Source organism: Oncorhynchus tshawytscha, linkage group LG13, assembly GCF_018296145.1.
Source record: "Oncorhynchus tshawytscha isolate Ot180627B linkage group LG13, Otsh_v2.0, whole genome shotgun sequence".
NCBI lineage: Eukaryota > Metazoa > Chordata > Actinopteri > Salmoniformes > Salmonidae > Oncorhynchus > Oncorhynchus tshawytscha.
Window position 1 is genome coordinate 71746525 of NC_056441.1, and position 22680 is coordinate 71769204.

Genomic DNA, 22680 nt, shown 5'->3' on the forward strand with positions numbered 1-22680 from the left:
CTCCTTCACTCACTCCCTTCTCCTTCCCCTTCTCCTCCTCCTCCTTTGCATAACAATCTCCAGGGACTGTGTCAGGAAGTGTCATGTTTGTACCAAAAGCAGATTCCATAAATACCAGAGAGGAACTTCAGGGAGAAGCCTGCTGCCCTACTTCCTCCCAGTCATTCGGTAAGACCAGACGGTTAACTAGTGGATAGAGGCAAAGAAGTTTGAACTCCTACCTGGCTGTGGTAGTTAATGGTACAATATACAATACTGATGTTCTATGGTAATTTACTGTAAATGAATCAAACCCATTGATTCTGAAATGTAGGATTGTCTTTTTAACCTCCCCTATGGAACAGCCAGGACTCTATCACAGCCTCCGCTCCTTCCTATCTCTCTCACAGCCTCCGCTCCTTCCTATCTCTCTCACAGCCTCCGCTCCTTCCTATCTCTCTCACAGCCTCCGCTCCTTCCTATCTCTCTCACAGCCTCCGCTCCTTCCTATCTCTCTCACAGCCTCCGCTCCTTCCTATCTCTCTCACAGCCTCCGCTCCTTCCTATCTCTCTCACAGCCTCCGCTCCTTCCTATCTCTCTCACAGCCTCCGCTCCTTCCTATCTCTCTCACAGCCTCCGCTCCTTCCTATCTCTCTCACAGCCTCCGCTCCTTCCTATCTCTCTCACAGCCTCCGCTCCTTCCTATCTCTCTCACAGCCTCCACTCCTTCCTATCTCTCTCACAGCCTCCCCTCCTTCTTATCTCTCTCACAGCCTCCCCTCCTTCTTATCTCTCTCTCACCAGCCTCTCCTCCTTCCTATCTCTCTCTCACAGCCTCCCCTCCTTCCTATCTCTCTCACAGCCTCCCCTCCTTCCTATCTCTCTCTCACAGCCTCCTCTCCTTCCTATCTCTCTCACAGCCTCTCCTCCTTCTTCTCTCCCCAATTTCTACTCCCACTGCTAGACCACAAGCAGAAACGCAATGACTTCAAAAAGCTAACTCGCTCTGGCCCCTGAGGATTTACAAGCCAAGATGTGTTCCCATGCATCTCCACGCTGATCTGATGTACAGTACAGTCCCTGGAGAGGATTTACAATCCTGTTATGTGTTTTTAATTTCTGAGAATATATGCATTATACAAATCAATGTCATATGTGTAAGGGTATAGACTTACAGCGGTATTATTCCACTATATTTCATGTGAGAACACGAATGCCTCAAATAGTTCCTTCATAAGTGAATTATTATGTGTGGTAGAGAGGGAGTTTTCAGAAAGTGCAGGGTTTTCAGAAGGAGTCTGTATCTCTCCCGTGATGAAGGCAGTTGGTTTCACATTGCTGTTCTGTCAGTCAGGCCTGAAGCGCTCATTTCCGTGGAAACCTTGTGTGACCTGCATGGGCAGCTACATGTCAGACATACTCTATTCAGACTCTCCTCTCCTCCCACACATCAGGACTACTTCTACTGTAGAACAGGGGGCGTCTAGCCCAAGAGTTAGGCTATGTACAGTACACCAGTACAGAGAGGTATAGTAGTGATCCAAAGCAGACTGTGTCTCAATACTCTCCCATTTCTCCTCTTTATCTCCTCTGTCTTTGTCTGTGTGCAAATATGTTGCCGTCACCGATCATCACCTATTCAGAGGCTATGAAGGAAAGCCGTGTTAGACCAATCAGAGCGTCACTTTACAAGTTCCGTTATGGTTCTGGGACCAGATAACTAGTCAATGGAGCAGGAAGAGTACAGTACAGTCCAGTTTACAACACACACTACACAGACACTGACCCAAGGAGGTACAGTACTGTACTGCACAGCCCTTGAACCATGAATCAATCTGGCTGCCAGTTCCTGTGGCAGGCTTTCCTGTCCAATCTCTATTGCTTCCTCCTATGCACGCTTGGGCCCGACACACCCCATGCAGCTGTATTAACACACACACACACACACACACACACTTTCCCAAAGGTTTAATAGCGGTAAAACCGGGGAGATTCATTTGTAAGCGTGAAGTTGTAAGGTGACCCATTTCTGATACGTCCCCACCATTCAGGAACGGTGCCAGGAGGCAAGCTGTGATATCTCGAGTAGGATTACACTTCCAGAGCCAGGGAGGTGTTGTATGGGGAGGGAGGTTGTAGGGGGTTCATAACACAATCTCTGAATTAAACCTAAAGGCCATATTTTGATAGTGTAGTTAGGATACTGATATAGCTGGCTATAGGATCTTTCCTACTAATGAGGACTGGTGTTACAACACACTTCAGAATAATGGTATTAAGACTTAACTTGAGCTCGGTGCCAAATTAACCAGAGCGCCATACAAGTTCATGACCTCGAGCTCGGTGGGAGGCACTCTCTAAGTACTAAGCATGATGGGAGCAATGAGGCAAAGAAGAGTGAGCTCATATCATGTCCTTCACACAGACTCAGAGCTCACAGCAGCCCTGTCAACAACTCACGCTGGCACCAAGGGGAAAATACTGCAGGCAGGATATACTGAAGGTCTCTCTACCTCCAGGGAGAAAAGAAGGGGAAAATACCAAGTCAGATTTCTGGATTTGTTATCATCCAGTCAACCAGTCAGTACTGTGGCATAAGTCTCTTTTTAAGTGGAATGAAAAACACAAGACAGTCACTTTCCAACTATGGGTTGTTATTGGAGCTCAGTCAGTGTTTAGGTGGGTGTAGGGAAAGGGTGGGGGGGTCCGGAAAAAGTATGTTTGAGTTCCAAAATGTTGAGAAGGTTTAGATAAAATGGGAGCCAATTAAATCAGGATTGCTTCCTGAACGGAGTCAAATAACATGTCAGCAGCACGGGTACACTGTAATGAGGTGTGTGTGTGTGTGTGTGTGTGTGTGTGTGTGTGTGTGTGTGTGTGTGTGTGTGTGTGTGTGTGTGTGTGTGTGTGTGTGTGTGTGCGTGTCTAATGTGTGCTAAAGCATACCAACACGAACACGTAAAGACTGTGACAAACACACAGGCACCCACACACCAGCAAGGCCCTGTGGACGGTATGCATCGATTCTGTCGTTGTAATCTATTTCAAAGCAAGCCAGGGAACCGAGGGCACACACAGACTCATGCTTTAGTGCACCTCTCCACCCTACAAAGGCAGTGAACCGAGGGCACACACAGCCCCATGCTTTAGTGCACCTCTCCACCCTACAAAGGCAGTGAACCGAGGGCACACACAGCCCCATGCTTTAGTGCACCTCTCCACCCTACAAAGGCAGTGAACCGAGGGCACACACAGCCCCATGCTTTAGTGCACCTCTCCACCCTACAAAGGTAGTGAACCGAGGGCACACACAGACTCATGCTTTAGTGCACCTCTCCACCCTACAAAGGCAGTGAACCGAGGGCACACACAGCCCCATGCTTTAGTGCACCTCTCCACCCTACAAAGGCAGTGAACCGAGGGCACACACAGACTCATGCTTTAGTGCACCTCTCCACCCTACAAAGGCAGTGAACCGAGGGCACACACAGCCCCATGCTTTAGTGCACCTCTCCACCCTACAAAGGCAGTGAACCGAGGGCACACACAGCCCCATGCTTTAGTGCACCTCTCCACCCTACAAAGGCAGTGAACCCGAGGGCACACACAGACTCATGCTTTAGTGCACCTCTCCACCCTACAAAGGCAGTGAACCGAGGGGACACACAGCCCCATGCTTTAGTGCACCTCTCCACCCTACAAAGGCAGTGAACCGAGGGCACACACAGCCCCATGCTTTAGTGCACCTCTCCACACTACAAAGGCAGTGAACTGAGGGCACACACAGACTCATGCTTTAGTGCACCTCTCCACCTTACAAAGGCAGTGAACCGAGGGCACACACAGCCCCATGCTTTAGGGCACCTCTCCACCCTACAAAGGCAGTGAACCGAGGGCACACACAGCCCCATGCTTTAGGGCACCTCTCCACCCTACAAAGGCAGTGAACCGAGGGCACACACAGCCCCATGCTTTAGGGCACCTCTCCACACTACAGAGGTGGTGAACGGAGGGCACACACAGCCCCATGCTTTAGGGCACCTCTCCACCATACAAAGGCAGTGAACTGAGGGCACACACAGCCCCATGCTTTAGGGCACCTCTCCACCATACAAAGGCAGTGAACCGAGGGCACACACAGCCCCATGCTTTAGTGCACCTCTCCACCCTACAAAGGCAGTGAACCGAGGGCACACACAGCCCCATGCTTTAGGGCACCTCTCCACACTACAGAGGCGGTGAACTGAGGGCACACACAGCCCCATGCTTTAGGGCACCTCTCCACACTACAGAGGCGGTGAACTGAGGGCACACACAGCCCCATGCTTTAGGGCACCTCTCCACACTACAGAGGCGGTGAACTGAGGGCACACACAGCCCCATGCTTTAGGGCACCTCTCCACACTACAGAGGTGGTGAACTGAGGGCACACACAGCCCCATGCTTTAGGGCACCTCTCCACACTACAGAGGTGGTGAACTGAGGGCACACACAGCCCCATGCTTTAGGGCACCTCTCCACACTACAAAGGCAGTGAACCGAGGGCACACACAGCCCCATGCTTTAGGGCACCTCTCCACACTACAAAGGCAGTGAACCGAGGGCACACACAGCGCCATGCTTTAGGGCACCTCTCCACACTACAGAGGCGGTGAACCGAGGGCACACACAGCGCCATGCTTTAGGGCACCTCTCCACACTACAGAGGTGGTGAACGGAGGGCACACACAGCCCCATGCTTTAGGGCACCTCTCCACACTACAGAGGCGGTGAACTGAGGGCACACACAGCCCCATGCTTTAGGGCACCTCTCCACACTACAGAGGTGGTGAACTGAGGGCACACACAGCCCCATGCTTTAGGGCACCTCTCCACACTACAGAGGCAGTGAACCGAGGGCACACACAGCCCCATGCTTTAGGGCACCTCTCCACACTACAGAGGTGGTGAACTGAGGGCACACACAGCCCCATGCTTTAGGGCACCTCTCCACACTACAGAGGTGGTGAACGGAGGGCACACACAGCCCCATGCTTTAGGGCACCTCTCCACACTACAGAGGTGGTGAACTGAGGGCACACACAGCCCCATGCTTTAGGGCACCTCTCCACACTACAGAGGCAGTGAACCGAGGGCACACACAGCCCCATGCTTTAGGGCACCTCTCCACACTACAGAGGCGGTGAACTGAGGGCACACACAGCCCCATGCTTTAGGGCACCTCTCCACACTACAGAGGTGGTGAACTGAGGGCACACACAGCCCCATGCTTTAGGGCACCTCTCCACACTACAGAGGCGGTGAACTGAGGGCACACACAGCCCCATGCTTTAGGGCACCTCTCCACACTACAGAGGTGGTGAACTGAGGGCACACACAGCCCCATGCTTTAGGGCACCTCTCCACACTACAGAGGTGGTGAACTGAGGGCACACACAGCCCCATGCTTTAGGGCACCTCTCCACACTACAGAGGTGGTGAACTGAGGGCACACACAGCCCCATGCTTTAGGGCACCTCTCCACACTACAGAGGTGGTGAACTGAGGGCACACACAGCCCCATGCTTTAGGGCACCTCTCCACACTACAGAGTGCTCTTCGCTACTATTTTACAGGGGTTCCTCTAGGTCTGACTGAGGTTGTTGTTTTTCACAGTACATATTAAATATTCAAAATGTACCAAAATGGCTTCCAGACAGTTTAGAACTGATGCCAAGCCAACCGGAAATACCAGAGCACAAAGAAAGAGAGGAATGGGGCAGACAGAGAGAGGGAGGGAGGAGTGTATAGGGAGGGGTTTGGAATTGGGAAAGGGGGAGAAACAGAAAGCTACGGTAGATTGAGAAGAAGAGCCCAAGAACACAAGGAGAGGGAGAGAGAGAGAGAGAAAGGTTGCAGAGGTTGCAGGGTTGAAGGAGGAAGAAGGAAAGGACAACTAGGGGTGAAGCGAAGGAAAGGAGGAAAGGAAAGGAGGAGGAATGGGGAAGGAAACAGGGTGGAAACAGGGTGGAAAGGGGCTGGGAAGGAAAGGGGATGGAACAGGGATGGAACGGGATGGAAAGAAAAAAAAAAGACAGACAGACAGACAGACAGTGAGGCTCTGAAATGAATGATAACCAACGAGAGGAGAGGAGAGAAGAGAACACTAGCGCTACTAATTTATCACAGATTGCTGCCAGCCCGCCACTGAACTGTAATATTCAAGTAAACAGAGAAACTCACGGAGTGCACCAAGATAAAGCCAAATGGAGCCAAATCACCTCAGCCTTTCTAGAGACAGAGTGAGTGTTTCAATTTGATGAAGAAGATCTACTGTATTGTGTAGAAATCTGTGAATTCTAACAGCCAGTGAGCTAACGAGTGTTTGAGGGGTTAACTCAAGAGGGGGCAAAGCATAGCCCGCTGGGCACTTCAATCCGACCCACAAGGCATTAAAAAAAATGTAGTTACAGTCTTGTCCCATCGCTGCAACTCTCATTCGGACTCAGAAGAGGCAAAGGTCGAAAGCCGTGCATCCTCCGAAACACCCGAAACACCATACACCTGGCGACCGTGTCAGCATGCATGCGCCCAGCCCGGCACAGGAGTCACTAGAACGCGATGGGACAAGGATATCTCGGCCTGTCAAACCCGGACGACGCTGGGCCAATTGCGCACCGCCTCATGGGTCTCTCAGTCTCAGCCAGCTGTGACACAGCCTGGGATCGAACCCCTGCGATGCAGTGCCTTAGACCATTCCAGATACAGAAGGGGTTCAAACTTTAGAACCCAGTTCCTACATTTGAATATAAAAATTTATTTTATCAAACAAAACTATGCTACATTTTATCTCTGGGTTCCTCAGGATGACAAATCAGAGGTAGATTACTGAATGTAAGTACATTATTTACCTTCAGAGATGAATGTTTCAAACCAAGTGCTGTGATAAAAGTTGTTGTGTACTTGTGTACTCCCTTCAAACAATAGCATTGTATTTTTTCACTGTAATAGCTACTGTAAATTGGACAGTGCAGTTAGATTAACAATAATTTAAGCTTTCTGCACATAGACATGTCTATGTCCTGGATATTACTTACAACGTCATTCTAGTCACATTAGCGCACGTTAGCAACAACCGCCCCGGTATAGGGACACCGATCCCATAGAGGTTAAAGAAGCTTAGGTTGTTCCACCTACACAGAATCCACCAGAGGTGACAATGAAAACAACATCAAAACAAAACCTGAAACAAGGCTGTAGTACATTAGGGGTGGGACTGCAGACCTGCAGCCTGCATGATGGGACTGAGAAAGAAGTACATATCCCTGCAAGGTGAAGATATATCTGCACTGTACCCATTAACTGTTACGTTTTGCAACCCACTCAGCATTCTCTCATTGATCACTATGGCCTTCCGGAGCATATTGTTCTCTAGTGAAGTTAAACACTAGACAACAGTTTCTTCTAAACAAGCTCCCCACTATAATCTTCCCTCTCTCCACTGTACTCCTCCCTCCCTCCACAAAAAACTTTGGGCCCAATCACAAAATAATAACCATTGCTGGTATTGTTCCTCAGCCTCAGAGCAGAGCAACACAGCATGGCCGACTGGCCGTGGTGGAATGTGGCAGAAAGTTCCCAGAAGGCTTTGTGTTGCGGGTCAGTGGCATGGCAGGCCAGTCCTCCAGAGCTGTGTTTAGTACACAGAAACACACCAGGCCGCTCCCAAGCAAAGCCGTCTCTGCTCGGCTGACTTCACACTGACAACAAACAGCACACAAACAGCAGCGTGGCTAGAGAAGAGCTGGTTGGGCTGGTAGTGGGAGTGGGACACACTAGTTAGTCAGTGGAGTGTTTGTGGCAGTGAGTTGTTACTGTAGTGAGGTGCTTTTGTTTTGTTCCTATGGCAGAGATGCTCTACTCTGCTCTGCTGTCCTGTTTCAGGCTGGGGATCTAGGGCTGTGAACAACAAGGCCTCTCCAGGACAACAGAGGAGATGCTCTGCTGTTCTGTTTCAGGCTGGGGATATAGGGCTGTGAACAACAAGGCCTCTCCAGGACAACAGAGGAGATGCTCTGCTGTCCTGTTTCAGGCTGGGGATATAGGGCTGTGAACAACAAGGCCTCTCCAGGACAACAGAGGAGATGCTCTGCTGTTCTGTTTCAGGCTGGGGATATAGGGCTGTGAACAACAAGGCCTCTCCAGGACAACAGAGGAGATGCTCTGCTGTTCTGTTTCAGGCTGGGGATATAGGGCTGTGAACAACAAGGCCTCTCCAGGACAACAGAGGAGATGCTCTGCTGTTCTGTTTCAGGCTGGGGATCTAGGGCTGTGAACAACAAGGCCTCTCCAGGACAACAGAGGAGATGCTCTGCTGTTCTGTTTCAGGCTGGGGATCTAGGGCTGTGAACAACAAGGCCTCTCCAGGACAACAGAGGAGATGCTTTGCTGTTCTGTTTCAGGCTGGGGATATAGGGCTGTGAACAACAAGGCCTCTCCAGGACAACAGAGAAGAAGACAACAAAGGGGACTGTAGACTCTCCAGGGATTACCCATAACCATTCTAGGTGTATTCAGCATAGAGCGCATTCGGAAAGTATGACTTCTTCCACATGTTGTTATGTTACAGCCTTATTCTAAAATTGATTAAATGTGTTTTTCCCCTCATCAGTCTACACACAATACCACATAACGACATTGCAAAAACAGGTTTTTAGATACATAAGTATTCAGACCCTTTAATCAGTACTACCCTGGGGCGGCAGGGTAGCCTAGTGGTTAGCGCATTGGACTAGTAACCGGAAGGTTGCAAGTTCAAATCCCTGAGCTGACAGGGTACAAATCTGTCGTTCTGCCCTTGAACAGGCCGTCATTGAAAATAAGAATATGTTCTTAACTGCCTTGCCAAGTTAAATAATAAAAACTTTGTTTTAGCACTTTTGGAAGCGATTACAGCCTTGAGTCTTCTTGGGTATGACGCTACAAACCTGGCACACCTGTATTTGGGGAGTTTCTCCCATTCTTCTCTGCAGATCCTCTCAAGCTCTGTCAGGTTGGATGGGGAGAGTCACTGCAGAGGTATTTTCAGTTCTCTCCAGATATGTTCGATCAGGTTCAAGTCTGGGCTCTGGCTGGGCCACTCAATGACATTCAGAGATATGTCCCAAAGCAACTCCTGCGCTGTCTTGGCTGTGTGCTTAGAGTCATTGTCCTGTTGGAAGGTGATCCATAGCCTGAGGTCCTGAGTGCTCTGGAGCAGGTTTCCATCAAATATCTCTCTGTACTTTACTCTGTTCATCTTTCCCTCAATCCTGACTAGTCTCCCAGTCCCTGCCCCTGAAAAACGTCCCCACAGCATGATGCTGCCACCACCATGCTTCACCGTAGGGATGGTGCTAGGTTTCCTCCAGACGTGACGCTTGGCTTTAAGGCCAAATAGTTCAATGTTGGTTTCACCAGACCAGATAATCTGCTTTTTTATGATCTCAGAGTCTTTAGCTGACTTTTGGCATCTCCAAGCGGGCTTTCATGCGCTTTTTACTGAGAAGTGGCTTCCATCTGGTCACTTTACCGTAAAGGCCTGATTGGTGGAGTGCTGCCTTCTCCCCCGATTGCTCAGTTTGGCTGGGCAGCCAGCTCTAGGAAGAGTCTTTGTGGTTCCAAACTTCTTCCATTTAAGAATGATGCCTCTGTGTTCTTGGGGACCTTCAATGCTGCAGAAATGTTTTGGTACCCTTCCCCAGATCTGTGCCTCGACACAATCCTTCGACCGAATGGCTTGGTTTCTGCTCTGGAGGAGAAAGGAACGCACACCTGTTTAGGCGAGGTGCTGGCTAGCGGAGAAGAACACTTGAAAAAGAAAAGGAGAGCCGCACAATGTCCAATGTTTCAACAGACAAGCTGTCTTCATCAGGGTAGAATGACAAACACTGCTGGTCACTAGTTTATAAAGTGTCAAAGGACACAGGTGGGTTTTGCTGTGACATGCACTGTCAACTGTGGGACCTAGACAGGTGTGTGCCTTTAAAAATCATGTCCAATCAATTAAATTTACCACAGGTGGACTCCAATCATGTTGTAGAAACATCTCAAGGATGATCAATGGAAACAGGATGCACCGGAGCTGAATTTTAAGTCTCATAGCAAAGGGTCTGAATACGCATGTAAATAAGCTATTTATGTTTTTTATAAATTTATAAAAATGTTTTTTTTTTTTATGTTTTCGCTTTGAGTGTAGATTGATGACGATTTTATTTTATTTCATCCATTTTAGAATAAGGCTATAACGTAACAAAATGTGGAAAACGTCAAGGGGTCTGAATACTTTTCGAATGAACTGTAGACTAAGCCAGTGTGTGTGTATATGTATGTTTGTATTGCGTGCATGAGTGTGTATACACATGTGTGTATGTTTGTGTCTGTTGCCCACATCTGGTACACAGCTGTGGGTGGAGAGACTAGCCCCAGTCCTAGACAACCTCTCCGTGGGCACCACTGCAGTAACAGGCCATGCTGCATCTTTACAAGGTAGTGTGTCTCCTCTCCTCAGCAGTCTCCTACCTCCACTGTGGAGAACTAGCCAGCTAGCCTGGGGCCCACCCAGACAGGTCACAGAACAACTCTTCTCACAGGGAATATTATACCGAGTCCAGAGAGGCCTATTAAAAAGGCACTGGGCCTCATCCACATACTGACTCACAACGTTGCTCTACAGTCACAACACATCTAGAAGGACTGGAGAGGAGGAGAGGAAACAGCAGCCATGAAGCTATTAAACTAATGTGCATCATAAAACCCAGACATAAACAATTGACTAATACATTTAATAACATACGGGGGAAAAAAATGTTGGATCCCTTATCCACTTTGGACCATGGACTGAAATGACCCCAGCTGGGCTTGGTTGGGGTTGGACCGTGGACTGAAATGAACCCAGTTGGGCTTGGTTGGGGTTGGACCGTGGACTGAAATGAACCCAGCTGGGCTTGGTTGGGGTTGGACTGTGGACTGAAATGACCCCAGCTGGGCTTGGTTGGGGTTGGACCGTGGACTGAAATTAACCCAGCTGGGCTTGGTTGGGGTTGGACTGTGGACTGAAATGACCCCAGCTGGGCTTGGTTGGGGTTGGACCGTGGACTGAAATGACGCCAGCTGGGCTTGGTTGGGATTGGACCATGGACTGAAATGACCCCAGCTGGGCTTGGTTGGGGTTGGACCGTGGACTGAAATGAACCCAGCTGGGCTTGGTTGGGGTTGGACTGTGGACTGAAATGACCCCAGCTGGGCTTGGTCGGGGTTGGACCGTGGACTGAAATTAACCCAGCTGGGCTTGGTTGGGGTTGGACTGTGGACTGAAATGACCCCAGCTGGGCATGGTTGGGATTGGACCATGGACTGAAATGACCCCAGCTGGGCTTGGTTGGGGTTGGACCGTGGACTGAAATAAACCCAGCTGGGCTTGGTTGGGGTTGGACCGTGGACTGAAATGACCCCAGCTGGGCTTGGTTGGGATTGCTGAGGGTTTTTTGCGTGTGTAGAGTTTTCAGAGGTATCTGCTGAGGAGACAGGAGAGAGAGGAGCAGGAGCAGATGTAGGCTACATGTCAGGATGCTGGCATGGCGTGGCGTGGCATGGCATGGCGTGGCGTTTGTTATTGCTCAGGTTTGACATGGATCCAGGTACAGTAAATTCAAGATGACTTGGGTTAAGCTCTGAAAGAAGCTCAGGGAGAGCAAAAAGGCCTGTTTTAGAGAAATGGGCAGCTGATGCCAAGAGCTGTCAATCATGGGAGGAGGAATCCGGTTTCTAAAAGTCCTACAAACTGGCAGCCTCAAACAAGTTAATCAACGTGCTGTATTTTGCCTAGGTTGAGAATTAAATCCTATGCATTCACACATGAGCCCATTGTCTGGGTGGACCCTCCTCAGCCTTATCCAGGGCCAAAATAGACCTAAGTATCTTGTTTGTTCCTGTGAACCGCAATGATTTATCCCTTCTCCCCATCTTGGTGCTCCTTGCAGGATATCCTGTCTACATGAGCCACTGACTGGGAGCTTCCTGTCTGTCTGGGGCACTGGTAAATTACCATCTGTGTGTGTGTGTGTGTGTGTGTGTGTGTGTGTGTGTGTGTGTGTGTGTGTGTGTGTGTGTGTGTGTGTGTGTGTGTATGTGTGTGTGTGTGTGTGTGTGTGTATGTGTGTGTGTGTGTGTGTGTGTGTGTGTGTATGTGTGTGTGTATGTATGTGTGTGTGTGTGTGTGTATGTATGTGTGTGTATGTGTGTGTGTGTGTGTGTGTGTGTGTCAGAGCATACTCCCCGACAGCCTGCTGACCTCCTCACATTCCTGAGCTATGGAAGAGGAGAATTTCAACATGTCATTCTCTGCCAAGGAAAGTTGGACGTAAAAAATGTTGGGAAACTTTAAAAATAGAAAAACACCCACACACTCAGCCCCTACTCAACCCTAGCGCCCGACCGACCCCCCTGCTCCAAGAGCTACTTGGCTCCAAGAGGATGGAGGATAGAGGGTCATACTGTAAGGGTCACAGTAGCCTCTAGGGGACATTTTTCTATACAGTTACAGTACACTTCCTAAACAGCACAAGTACTGGAATGACTTATTTCTCTCTGTGACTTTCAACTAATTAAATATTGCGCATACGTCCATAATGTGTCCCTACGGTACTTGGGACAGCTGTGGTACAAGCCCATGTTCCCTACTCTAGGCTTGACATCCTTTCATCCACACGGCTAAGGTGTCTGTCCTGCACACTGGATATTTCTTCATTAACTTTTAGTTGTTTATGAAACAGACTCTGCATTGAATGTCTAATTACCATGGGTCTGGAAAGCCGTTTCAGAGTGCTTATAAATCTGGAGACGAGAGTAGAGCAGCTGCTTGTGTCCCTGTGAAGTGTGCCTCCATTACAGCCTTTGTTGAACTGAGAAATTACCGTTCTGTTGCTTCTCCTTCACTTGAACGGACAAGCTGTTGATGTCTGTTTTAGAAGACAAAGGGATGGAGAGCTTGCCTGCTGCTTAGTGAGACTGGAACATATAAGGAACATATAAATCAGTAAGGGACGCACACAAAAACGCACCCACGCACACACACCTCAATAAGCCCTCATTTCCTGTTTGCGTAATGGAAACAGAACACTCGGCCACTTCGTTTTTTAACTATCTTATCCACACTGTGACTCAAAGGGGCTTTTCCGAAGAAACCAACTCCAGGGCCCAGGGAGGGAGGGCCCACAGTCCCAGAGTCACTCTCCGTCTCCGCAAGAAAAGCCATTCTTTATTTTTCTCCCAAAAACTCCAGAGAACAACATGTGGCCAGAACACGGCTTGCTGGGGCAGATTAGCCTTTCATTAGGACTTTGTGTCACAAGGGCCCTTGAATCTCAGCCAATTGAGGGACACAAACAAAAAGCTCCAAATTAGCTTCCCTACCCCCCTTAGGGGACAGGACTGCTCGCTACGTGATAGAGCTACATGACAAGCGATAACAAAGACTCAGTATTGTGAGTGTGCATCAGCTGAAAGACGAGAGAGGAGAGGGAGAGTGCTGGCAGGGATGTGGGACAGGAACGGAGCAGGGTTGATTGCAGAAAACTAAGAAGTCACTAAATTAATTTTTTCTTAACAGCTCCAACAAGGGATTGGGGGATTCCCAAGTATCGATATCTACAAATTATACACTACCGTTCAAAGGTTTGGGGTCACTTATAAATGTCCTTGTTTTTGAAAGAAAAGCACATTTTTTGTCCATTAAAATAACATCAAATTGATCAGAAATACAGTGTAGACATTGTTAATGTCTGAAATGACTATTGTAACAGGAAACGGCAAATTCTTTTATAGAATATCTACATAGTGATACAGAGGGCCATTATCAGCAACCGTCACTCCTGTGTTCCAATGGCACATTGTGCTAGCTAATCTAAGTTTATCATTTTAAATGCTAATTGATCATTAGAAGACCTTTTTGCAATTATGTTAGCACAGCTGAAAACTGTCGTTCTGATTAAAGAAGCAATAAAACTGGCCTTCTTTAGACTAGTTGAGTATCTGGAGCATCAGCATTTGTGGGTTCGATCACAGGCTCAAAATGGCCAGAAACAAAGACCTTTCTTCTGAAACTCGTCAGCCTATTCTTGTTCTGAGAAATGAAGGCTATTCCATGCGAGAAATTGCCAAGAAACGGAAGATTTCATACAACGCTATGTACTACTCCCTTCACAGAACAGCACAAACTGTCTCTAACCAGAATAGAAAGAGGATTGGGAGGCCCCGGTGCACAACTGAGCAAGAGGACAAGTACATTAGAGTGTCTAGTTTGAGAAACAGACGCCTCACAAGTCCTCAACTGGCAGCCTCATTAAATAGTACCCGTCTCAATAGTACCCGTCTTCATTAAATAGTACCAGTCTCAATGTCAACAGTGAAGAGGCGACTCTGGGATGCTGGCCTTCTTTGCTAAAATTTCTAAAAAACTGTTTTTGCTTTGTCATTATGGTGTATTGTGTGTAGATTGATGAGGGGAAAAAAATATTTAATTGATTTTATAATAAGGCTGTAATGTAACAAAATGTGGAAAAAGTGAAGGTGTCTGAATACTTTCACAATGCACTGTATGCCAAACGCTATCATGAAAGTCGTAAACTTTGTGTTTATCCTTGATGATTCTTAATCAAGTGCACCTTGTTTTAAATGATCAAATAAACAAAACTAAAAAGCAGTACAAATCGTATCGGCACCTAAGTATCTTGCTAATATCGTATTGTGAGGTCCATGGCCATTCCCAGACCTACTCCAAAGCACACTTCTCAGGGTGTTAACTGCATCATCATGATCTGTCAGATTGAGACTCTAACCCTCTCACAGCAGTGGAAGTCAGTCAGCGCCTGGGATCTGATTCTGATCTACTCTCCCTGTTTCTGCTCTGGGAGACAGCAGTGGGTTAGCCTACACTACACAGGGAGGGAGGCGCAGAGCCAGGAAAAGTACAAAAGGGGGAGGCTGGCCTCAAACTGAACAGCACAGCAAAGTCCTTCTTTGTTTATTGGTAAATTCCAAAATAGAACAATGCCGAAAATTCCGGAGTGAGGCAGAAAGGAGGGGTGGGGGAGTGGGAGGGGTTCTGCAGTGCTACCATGTCACCCATTTGTGAGAAAAGCATATTTTGGGGGAACGGATAATTTCCCCTGTGTTTTTCAAGTCTCTCCAAGTCTCTCCAAATTTATCAGTAGCCGGCCATTTCTTCTCTGTGTAGTTTAGACAAGTGTGCTAAGACAAGCTTGTGCCTTGCTATTCCATGTCCTTTCACAGACTAGACTAAAGAACAACTAAGGGTTCTCCTATGGGGACAACCGAATAACTTTTTTAGAACCCTTTTTTCTAAGAGTGTAGGCTTTTCACCTATGCATTAAGACTGACCCATTTGATGCCCTTAAGCTTCAAAGAGCCAATTATTCCGGGCTGAAGGTCAGATACAAAAATCAAGAGGAGCAGTGTGGTGTTGAATGACAACAAACATGGTCATGAATTGGTAGTGTATGTGTGACCATTTTGTAAACCTAGTTTTTAGGTACAGAGTATCTTTCAAGTATCATAACATTCCCTGACCCTGACCGCAATCAGACCACTGTCTGCCACCTAATCAGGGACAAGGCCTACCACACTACACACACACACTTGCAAGTATACAGACACACGCATAATTGCACACACACACACACACAATCCAAAACACACCCTTTTCACCGCTACACAACAATCCACTATTACACTGGAACAGTAACATAACCATCTTACTAACCAACATCACAAACATCCAGTCCACAAGATTACAAACAAGGACTTGGCTCAGAGCACTGTGGTTAGGTCTAGCTGTTGGAAAATTCTTGGATAGGAATATAATTTTCAAAAGGTAAAAAAATATATATATATATATATTGATACATAACTTATGCAGCAGTATAACTATTTGCAGATGACTGAACAAACATGATACATTGTCTGCTGTTCTTGAGTGATTACAGGACACGGTGAACACACACACAAACACTTTTTATAGCAGTGTAATAAATGGATATCATCACAAACAGATTTCAATTCCGACTGTTGCAAGTTAGCATGAAGAAGGTGTGGCCCATCTTCTCTAACCCTAATGTGATTAAAGAAGTCTTATCCAACCCCCACCCCCCACACACACACACACACACACACACAGCTGGAGTTGTTTGCCTCGACAACACTTCCTCTGTCTGAACTCTGAACTGGACTGCAGTTCCCGAACAGTAGCCTGTTCACACAGACACACTTTCTACTTACATCAGCATGCAGACATAGTGTTTGAAGAACACACACGTACACACACTTGCTTACGTATCTACCCTCACAGAAGCTGAAGCCCGGGCAGAACGCCCTTCTTATCTGATAAAACCAACAAGCAGAGCATAAAATACAAGATTATCCACAACAGCTTCCATTTGATATCAACCAGGTGGTCCGGCCAGAAGTCGACTCCGTCCACCACTCCATGTTGCCCTTCAACATCTGTGGCTGGGCTGCACACATCAAGGTGACATTTCTACATCAAGCCCAGACACCCACAAGAAAGCATGACTGAAACCTAAACATTACAGAAGGTATATAAGGAGAGGAAGAAACATGGCAAGAAGAGTCTCATAAAAACTGCTTCAAGCCGTCAGAGCTGTGGTAAGTTCGTCACTAACGTTTCCCAACAGAACATATATGTTCTGTAATTGTTTTTTTACTCTAAGAGTTTTCTGTTAGTTCATACAAAAACCAAACTGGACATGGGTTGAAGTGCGCTGTGGAAACAATGAGAGACTTAAGTGTCTGGGCCACTCCATAGGTTAGGCCACCTGTAAACAAGTTGTGTGGGAAGTGGGAGGGAAATGTGGTTGTTTGCTGGCAAAAGTGATCACCATCAAACAGTTCCAGAGTTACAACACCCATCATGCTAAAACATGAAACAAAACATTGGCATTGGTGACTCACTCCACCATTTAAAAACACTGACTTTCCACACACCCACACCAACGAGTGTGATATGTTGGGAGGGTTGGGTCCAATTCAACCCTACAGTATAGAAGAGCCAAACCAGCCCGTGGGTTGCCTCTCTAGAAGTTGTAGGTCTGAATAGAATGTCTATCTAGGTGATAAGTAGAGGAGTGATTTGGGGTAACTTACATCCTGGGCCTCTCGGCGCTGGCCGTCTGTGTTCCTCAGCCAGCAGCGGCTCAGCTCACTCAGCTCCAGGATGGGCTGCACCTTCAGCCTCACCGTGTCCCCAGACTGGCGGATCATCTCCACAATCTCGTCCCTGGTCTTGTTCTCAACGTTTCCCCCGTTGATCTCCACCAGACGGTCTCCCGGCACCAGCCCCAGGGCCAGGTCCTTAGTGCCGGCCCCGGGCTCTGCGAAGTGCACCACCCTCCGGTAGACCCCTCCGTCGGCTCCGCGGTCCAACATGGTGGTGCGGCGCAGGGAGAATCCGAAGTCACCCGTGTTGCGGCGCTGGAGCTCCAGCTCCCGTGGCTCCGGAGACTGTGGAGGGATGACAACAGGGAGCCTCAGGTCAGCAGGGAAGGTCTTGTCCACCACCTCAGGGATGCGAGCCATCTTGACCGGCACTGGCCAAGGTGCTGGCCCGACCCCCACCCCGACCCCCACCCCCAGCTTCTGCTGCTGGAGGCTGTGCTTACTCTGCGGGTCGAACACCTTGTTCTCCACCTGCGGGGACGGAGCAGCTGAGTTCTGTCCCGAGAGCGTGGAGGTCTCCGAGGGGCTCTCCTCTTTGCTCCTCTGGGAGAAGGAGAAGCGCTTCATGACCTGAGAGGAGTTGTGCTTGGCCATCGAGCCGAAGTGGGCCACGCGGTCTCGCACCGAGCCCCGGTCCTTGTCCAGACAGCCGCCCCCCTCACCCTTCAGGTCATCGGTGGAGCTGGCAGCGCTCAGGCCGTCTGCGTCCAGCACCATGCTACTGCGGTTGCTCAGGCCGTCTGACTCGATGTCAGTGAGGCTGAGCTCGTGGCTGCTGGCCACCTTGATGGGGATGGGGTTGGAGATCTCCAGCTTGTTCTTGGAATCCCGCTTGGACTCTCTCTTGAGGTTGAAGAAGCCACGCCTCATGCTCATCTCCTCCAGGCTGCGCAGCTCCGCCGCAGACATCCTCTCCTTCTTGTCCTTCTTATCCTTCTCTTTCTTCCCTCCATCCTTCTCCTTTTTGATCAGACTGAACATGGTGGTGTGCCTGCTGTGTTGCTCAACACAGTGGGTCCTACCGGTTTGGCTCCTGTTTTCTCAGGCAAGGGGGATTTTTCCATACAGAGGCAGAGGTCCAGTCTTTTGGGGGTGGGTCCAGTCTTTTGGGGGTGGGTCCAGTCTTTTGGGGGGTGGGTCCAGTCTTTCGTAACCTGCAAAAAGGGGTTAAGCTGCCACTAGTTCAAATGCCCTGTGGGAGAGAAAAAACACCTTCAGTCGACCTTCACATCTGGCATGACAGAATGAGAAACAGCGCTCATTATGTTTCATAAATACAATTATAAAGTGGGCAGTGATATAACAGACCGTATACCACGGGTATGACAAAACATTTATTTTTACTGCTCTAATTACATTGGTAACCAGTTTATAATAGCAATAACTCACCTCTGGGGTTTGTGATATATGGCCGATATACCATGGCTAAGAGCTGTGCCTATGAACAGCCCTTAGCCGTGGTATATTGGCCATATACCACACCCCCTCGTGCCTTATTGCTTAATTAGATCACACACAATATATCACTTCCATTGCAGAGGATGAGTGAGGAATTTGTCGCAGAAAATAAAATTGTGCATTTAATAAACACCATCTTTATTTCTCGTAACCAAACATCTTTCTAAGCCTTTTGAGTAGGACTATAGATAGAGCAACCCACACCTTAACACTTTGCAACAGACCCTTACCATGCGACACAAAACACTAGCCGATAAAGTGAACATGGAAAAAATATTACACACATCACAACCAAACAACAGTTTAAGTGATCTTGGCAAAATAGACAACATTCCTAGTGTAACGGATGTGAAACGGCTAGCTAGTTAGCGGTGGTGCGCGCTGAATAGCGTTTCAATCGGTGACGTCACTTGATCTGAGACCTTGAAGTAGTGGTTCCCCTTGCTCTGCAAGGGCTGCGGCTTTTGTGGAGCAATGGGTAACGATGCTTCGTGGGTGACTGACGTTGATGTGTGCAGAGGGTCCCTGATTCGCGCCCGGGTATGGGCGAGGGGACAGTCTAAAGTTATACTGTTACACTAGCCTCCATTAGAGCTGCATTTGCTCAAACATCAAGGAAGATCTTTTTGCCAAAGAGACACTCTCAACATACTGCAGAAAGTAGGCAGGACATTCCCAAAATCTGGGTTTTATTACTATTTTTCTGCCTCAGAGGAGCTACCCCTCTACATCGGGTAGCATTGCACGGAATCCCAAACAGCCTAAGGCTTCAAACCCAAATTATGTAGTCTAGGCCTAAGCTATATTTCAGTCTCCATTTTATATGTGTAAATCACATTCAATGTAAGCCAAACACCCAAATAGGCTTATACCTACCTCCTCTACCTGAGTGATAGAAGACATTTTGAAGGTGAAATAACTGTTTAGCCTAACTGTTGTTCCAGTGACGGATGGGGCGCTCAAAATGGGTCAGAATCTACACAGTCCACTCTGGTAGTCACTGGGTGAAACGTTGGTGTCAAAGTTCCAGTTCTATCTGATGTTCCCAGAGTTCCCAGCAGCAGGAGACCCCTACATCTAAACAAGCTTCATTAACAAGGGGTCAGATTCTTGCTCCGAATGATCAGGAAGAGAACAATAGACAGAAAAATAAACAATTTATCAAATTGTCCTCCTTGTAGGAGAAACCGACTATCTGACAACTAATATGATGGAAATACCTAGCTATATTCACATATAGCTATGTGAATATCCTGCATAATAGGTCTTGGCAGCTATCACCACATGCACAGTTTTAAAAAATATACTGGCAAGTACAACACTTAACATCCATCACCCTTTTTCCAGGAGATAGCAAAACCTTAAAGAAAGTGAATTTTTAAATCATTAATAAGAAGATGTATTGATGGAAATAGATTTTTAATAATGGTATAGTTACATATAGCTCACTATTTTGCATCCTGTGAGCAAAAAAATATGCCTGCATGACTCTCCTTAACAGCTTAATTTTGAGCTGAAAAATGTCATACACTTTCGTGGTTATAGCCAAGCTTCCTTGTTGCTACAGATGTTTACACTTTTTTTCCAACACCGCAGGGATGCTATGGGCACATCATTTTGCCACTTACATCAAGGCTTTTCGTTACAACAATGAAATGCAGCTGAAATAGTTGGCACGCTCCACTACGCTAGCGAGTGAGGTGTCATCGTTCCCCATTCCCTCAATGGACAGGGAGGACAAAAAGCGAGAAAGCTACTAATACTAGCTAGCCAGCTAGCTGATGTCACATTGGGAATTATAATGTTGTACAGGCCATTGTTAACTATAACTGTAAAGTCATTTCCTCTAAATCTGTCTGTCACAGAAAAGCCCTGGCTACAAGACTTTATTGAGAAAAGTGATATTTTGAAACTACCAATATGCCTTTAGTAAGCTTGCACGATTAGCTGGCAGCCCAAGCCTCTGTTCTTTGCCCACATTAATTCTGGTGTAGCCTATCAACTAGGCTAGCTAGCTGCTACATCCCTGTGAACATATTTTGGGATTTCTGAGAGACTTCTATCTATAGCTATCTAGCTAAGCCATTCTGCTTTCAATGTTTAGCTCAAATTGGTGCATCGAATCATTTTGAGATATTCTAACATATTCATGAAATGATGGATGACTCACCGTTTGTGTGTGTTCTTCCTCTGCTTTGTGTCGGTGGGTTGACACTGGTGCGTTCGAATCGGAGGGAGCTGTATTGATGGGTGCAGCTCGCACTAGAAAGCAGCTGCGTTGACTGTATATGATTAGCTAGATGACTGGTTACAGCACGCATGCAACATCACTGAAAATATATCGAATAGTGATTCCTGCTGGCCAGTTGCGTTTATTGCAAGTTGGACACAGGATGTACCACTTATGAAAGATTACATTATCACTCTATGATGATAGATTTCTATTGGTTGCGGTAGCATTTTATATTTTGTGGGTAAAGTATTAATATATACACAGTAAATAATCTAGGAGTGACTGGTTTGTTTATCTGGGATTCATTCCAACCAAGCACTATTAAGCACCATTTGGTACCAGTTTACCAATAGGCCTACTTTTATCACTGGCCCAAGCTTTTTGGTTTGTGGGGTGCCCCTGGCCATTGAGGTGGGCCCTAAGCAGTTGATTATTTTGCTTATAGCACTGGCCGCCACTGTGGTGTCGGTTTACCAGTAGTGGAAATTCACACCACACCTTCGCTCATGCGCAGTGAACTGTTTGCCTCTATGTTTGGCTGCTGCATCAACTGCAAGCCTGGAAAGTGAAAACATTATGCATGGTAGAGTCATAAACTATAAGGTAAGTTATAACAAACTTTAATTTGAGAGCTGGAGGTGCAGAATCCCTCTGGTAACCCCATAGGGTACGTGGTGCAGGAGTGGCACCCTTACCTGCCCAAACTCACTGTGCAGAACAAGAGGAGAGAGCCCCAGCTTAAGATCCATGGTGCATGTGTTGTCTGTCAATGCTGGTCAGATGTAAACTTTGATGTGAAGTCTCTGGATGAAACAGTGAAGGTGAAGGCGGTGATGCTGGGAGTGTAGAAATGTAGAGGAGACGGATCACATTACCATCCCTATAGGTGACATTTTCTGCCCACTGAACAACACCAGGATTAAAATTAAACAAAAACTGTATGAATTGACAACTTCCATGTTCCATCCATTGATGTTCAATGTAAAGCATGTTGAAATTTGAAGTTAATAGAATGTTAAAGAGATCATCTGGGATATTACCTGCTGCATATATTCACTGAAAAGCGGGGTTACTATGTTCCGTTGTCCTTTGTTTGCTAAATCATAAGTTGTTAACTGAAAGTGTGTTATTTTAATTATGAGTTTCAAATAAAGTCTTTAGTGCGGACATCAACCTTGAATCCAGAGCCTATGTACCCTGAGACCCCTCTTACCTATGGTCCTTAGCAGTGGCCTCTCCCCAGGCCCTTCCACACACTTAGGGTAGTTTGTCACTCTACCAGACTCTGCAACATCTTTGAGATGTCACCTTGCACCACACAGAGTAGAGAATTTGGTACCTGACAGAATTTGTAACTTTACCGAAGCAACCTTTCTTGTTCAACAATCATGCGTTATAAATCTGTGACTATTTATGTGTATTGCTCAGTTTACTAAACTCTAGTTAATTAATCGCCTCCTTATAACGCACATAGAAAGGTTTAAAATGAAATCACGCTGGAAGACTATAACGAAGTTTGGTCCTGATTGCACAATTCTTTTGCTCAATGAAAATGTCCTCCAAAGTAACAGTGTTGTGTACCTATTGGCAGTTTCTATTGAGGGCTTTGTTTTAGAAGTCTGGCAATAACTTTGGTATAAAAAAAATCCCAAAGTTTAAAAAAATAGTATAACACTGCTATTGTCATCACGCTGTCCATGGTACTGAAATGATGTGCATTCTAATGTCTGCAGCTTTG

The 22680-nt window shown here is 47.2% G+C and overlaps 1 protein-coding gene across 3 annotated transcripts in view; it reads right to left on the reverse strand.

The window, feature by feature from the left end:
• The window catches only part of LOC112265640 (unconventional myosin-XVIIIa), a 143675-nt gene extending 122658 nt beyond the window's left edge, over positions 1 to 21017 (reverse strand). Inside the window, exons 1-2 of one of the 3 annotated variants that reach the window (XM_042296300.1) lie at positions 20880 to 21017; positions 17180 to 18443 (exon numbers count right to left, since the gene is read on the reverse strand). In XM_042296300.1, coding sequence (XP_042152234.1) covers positions 17180 to 18232 — 1053 coding nt within the window. In that variant the 5' untranslated portion in view covers positions 18233 to 18443; positions 20880 to 21017. The remainder of the gene's footprint in view (positions 1 to 17179; positions 18444 to 20879) is intronic. The other 2 variants (XM_042296301.1, XM_042296302.1) reach the window with 2 other exon arrangements.
• Positions 21018 to 22680: the final 1663 nt, after the last annotated feature.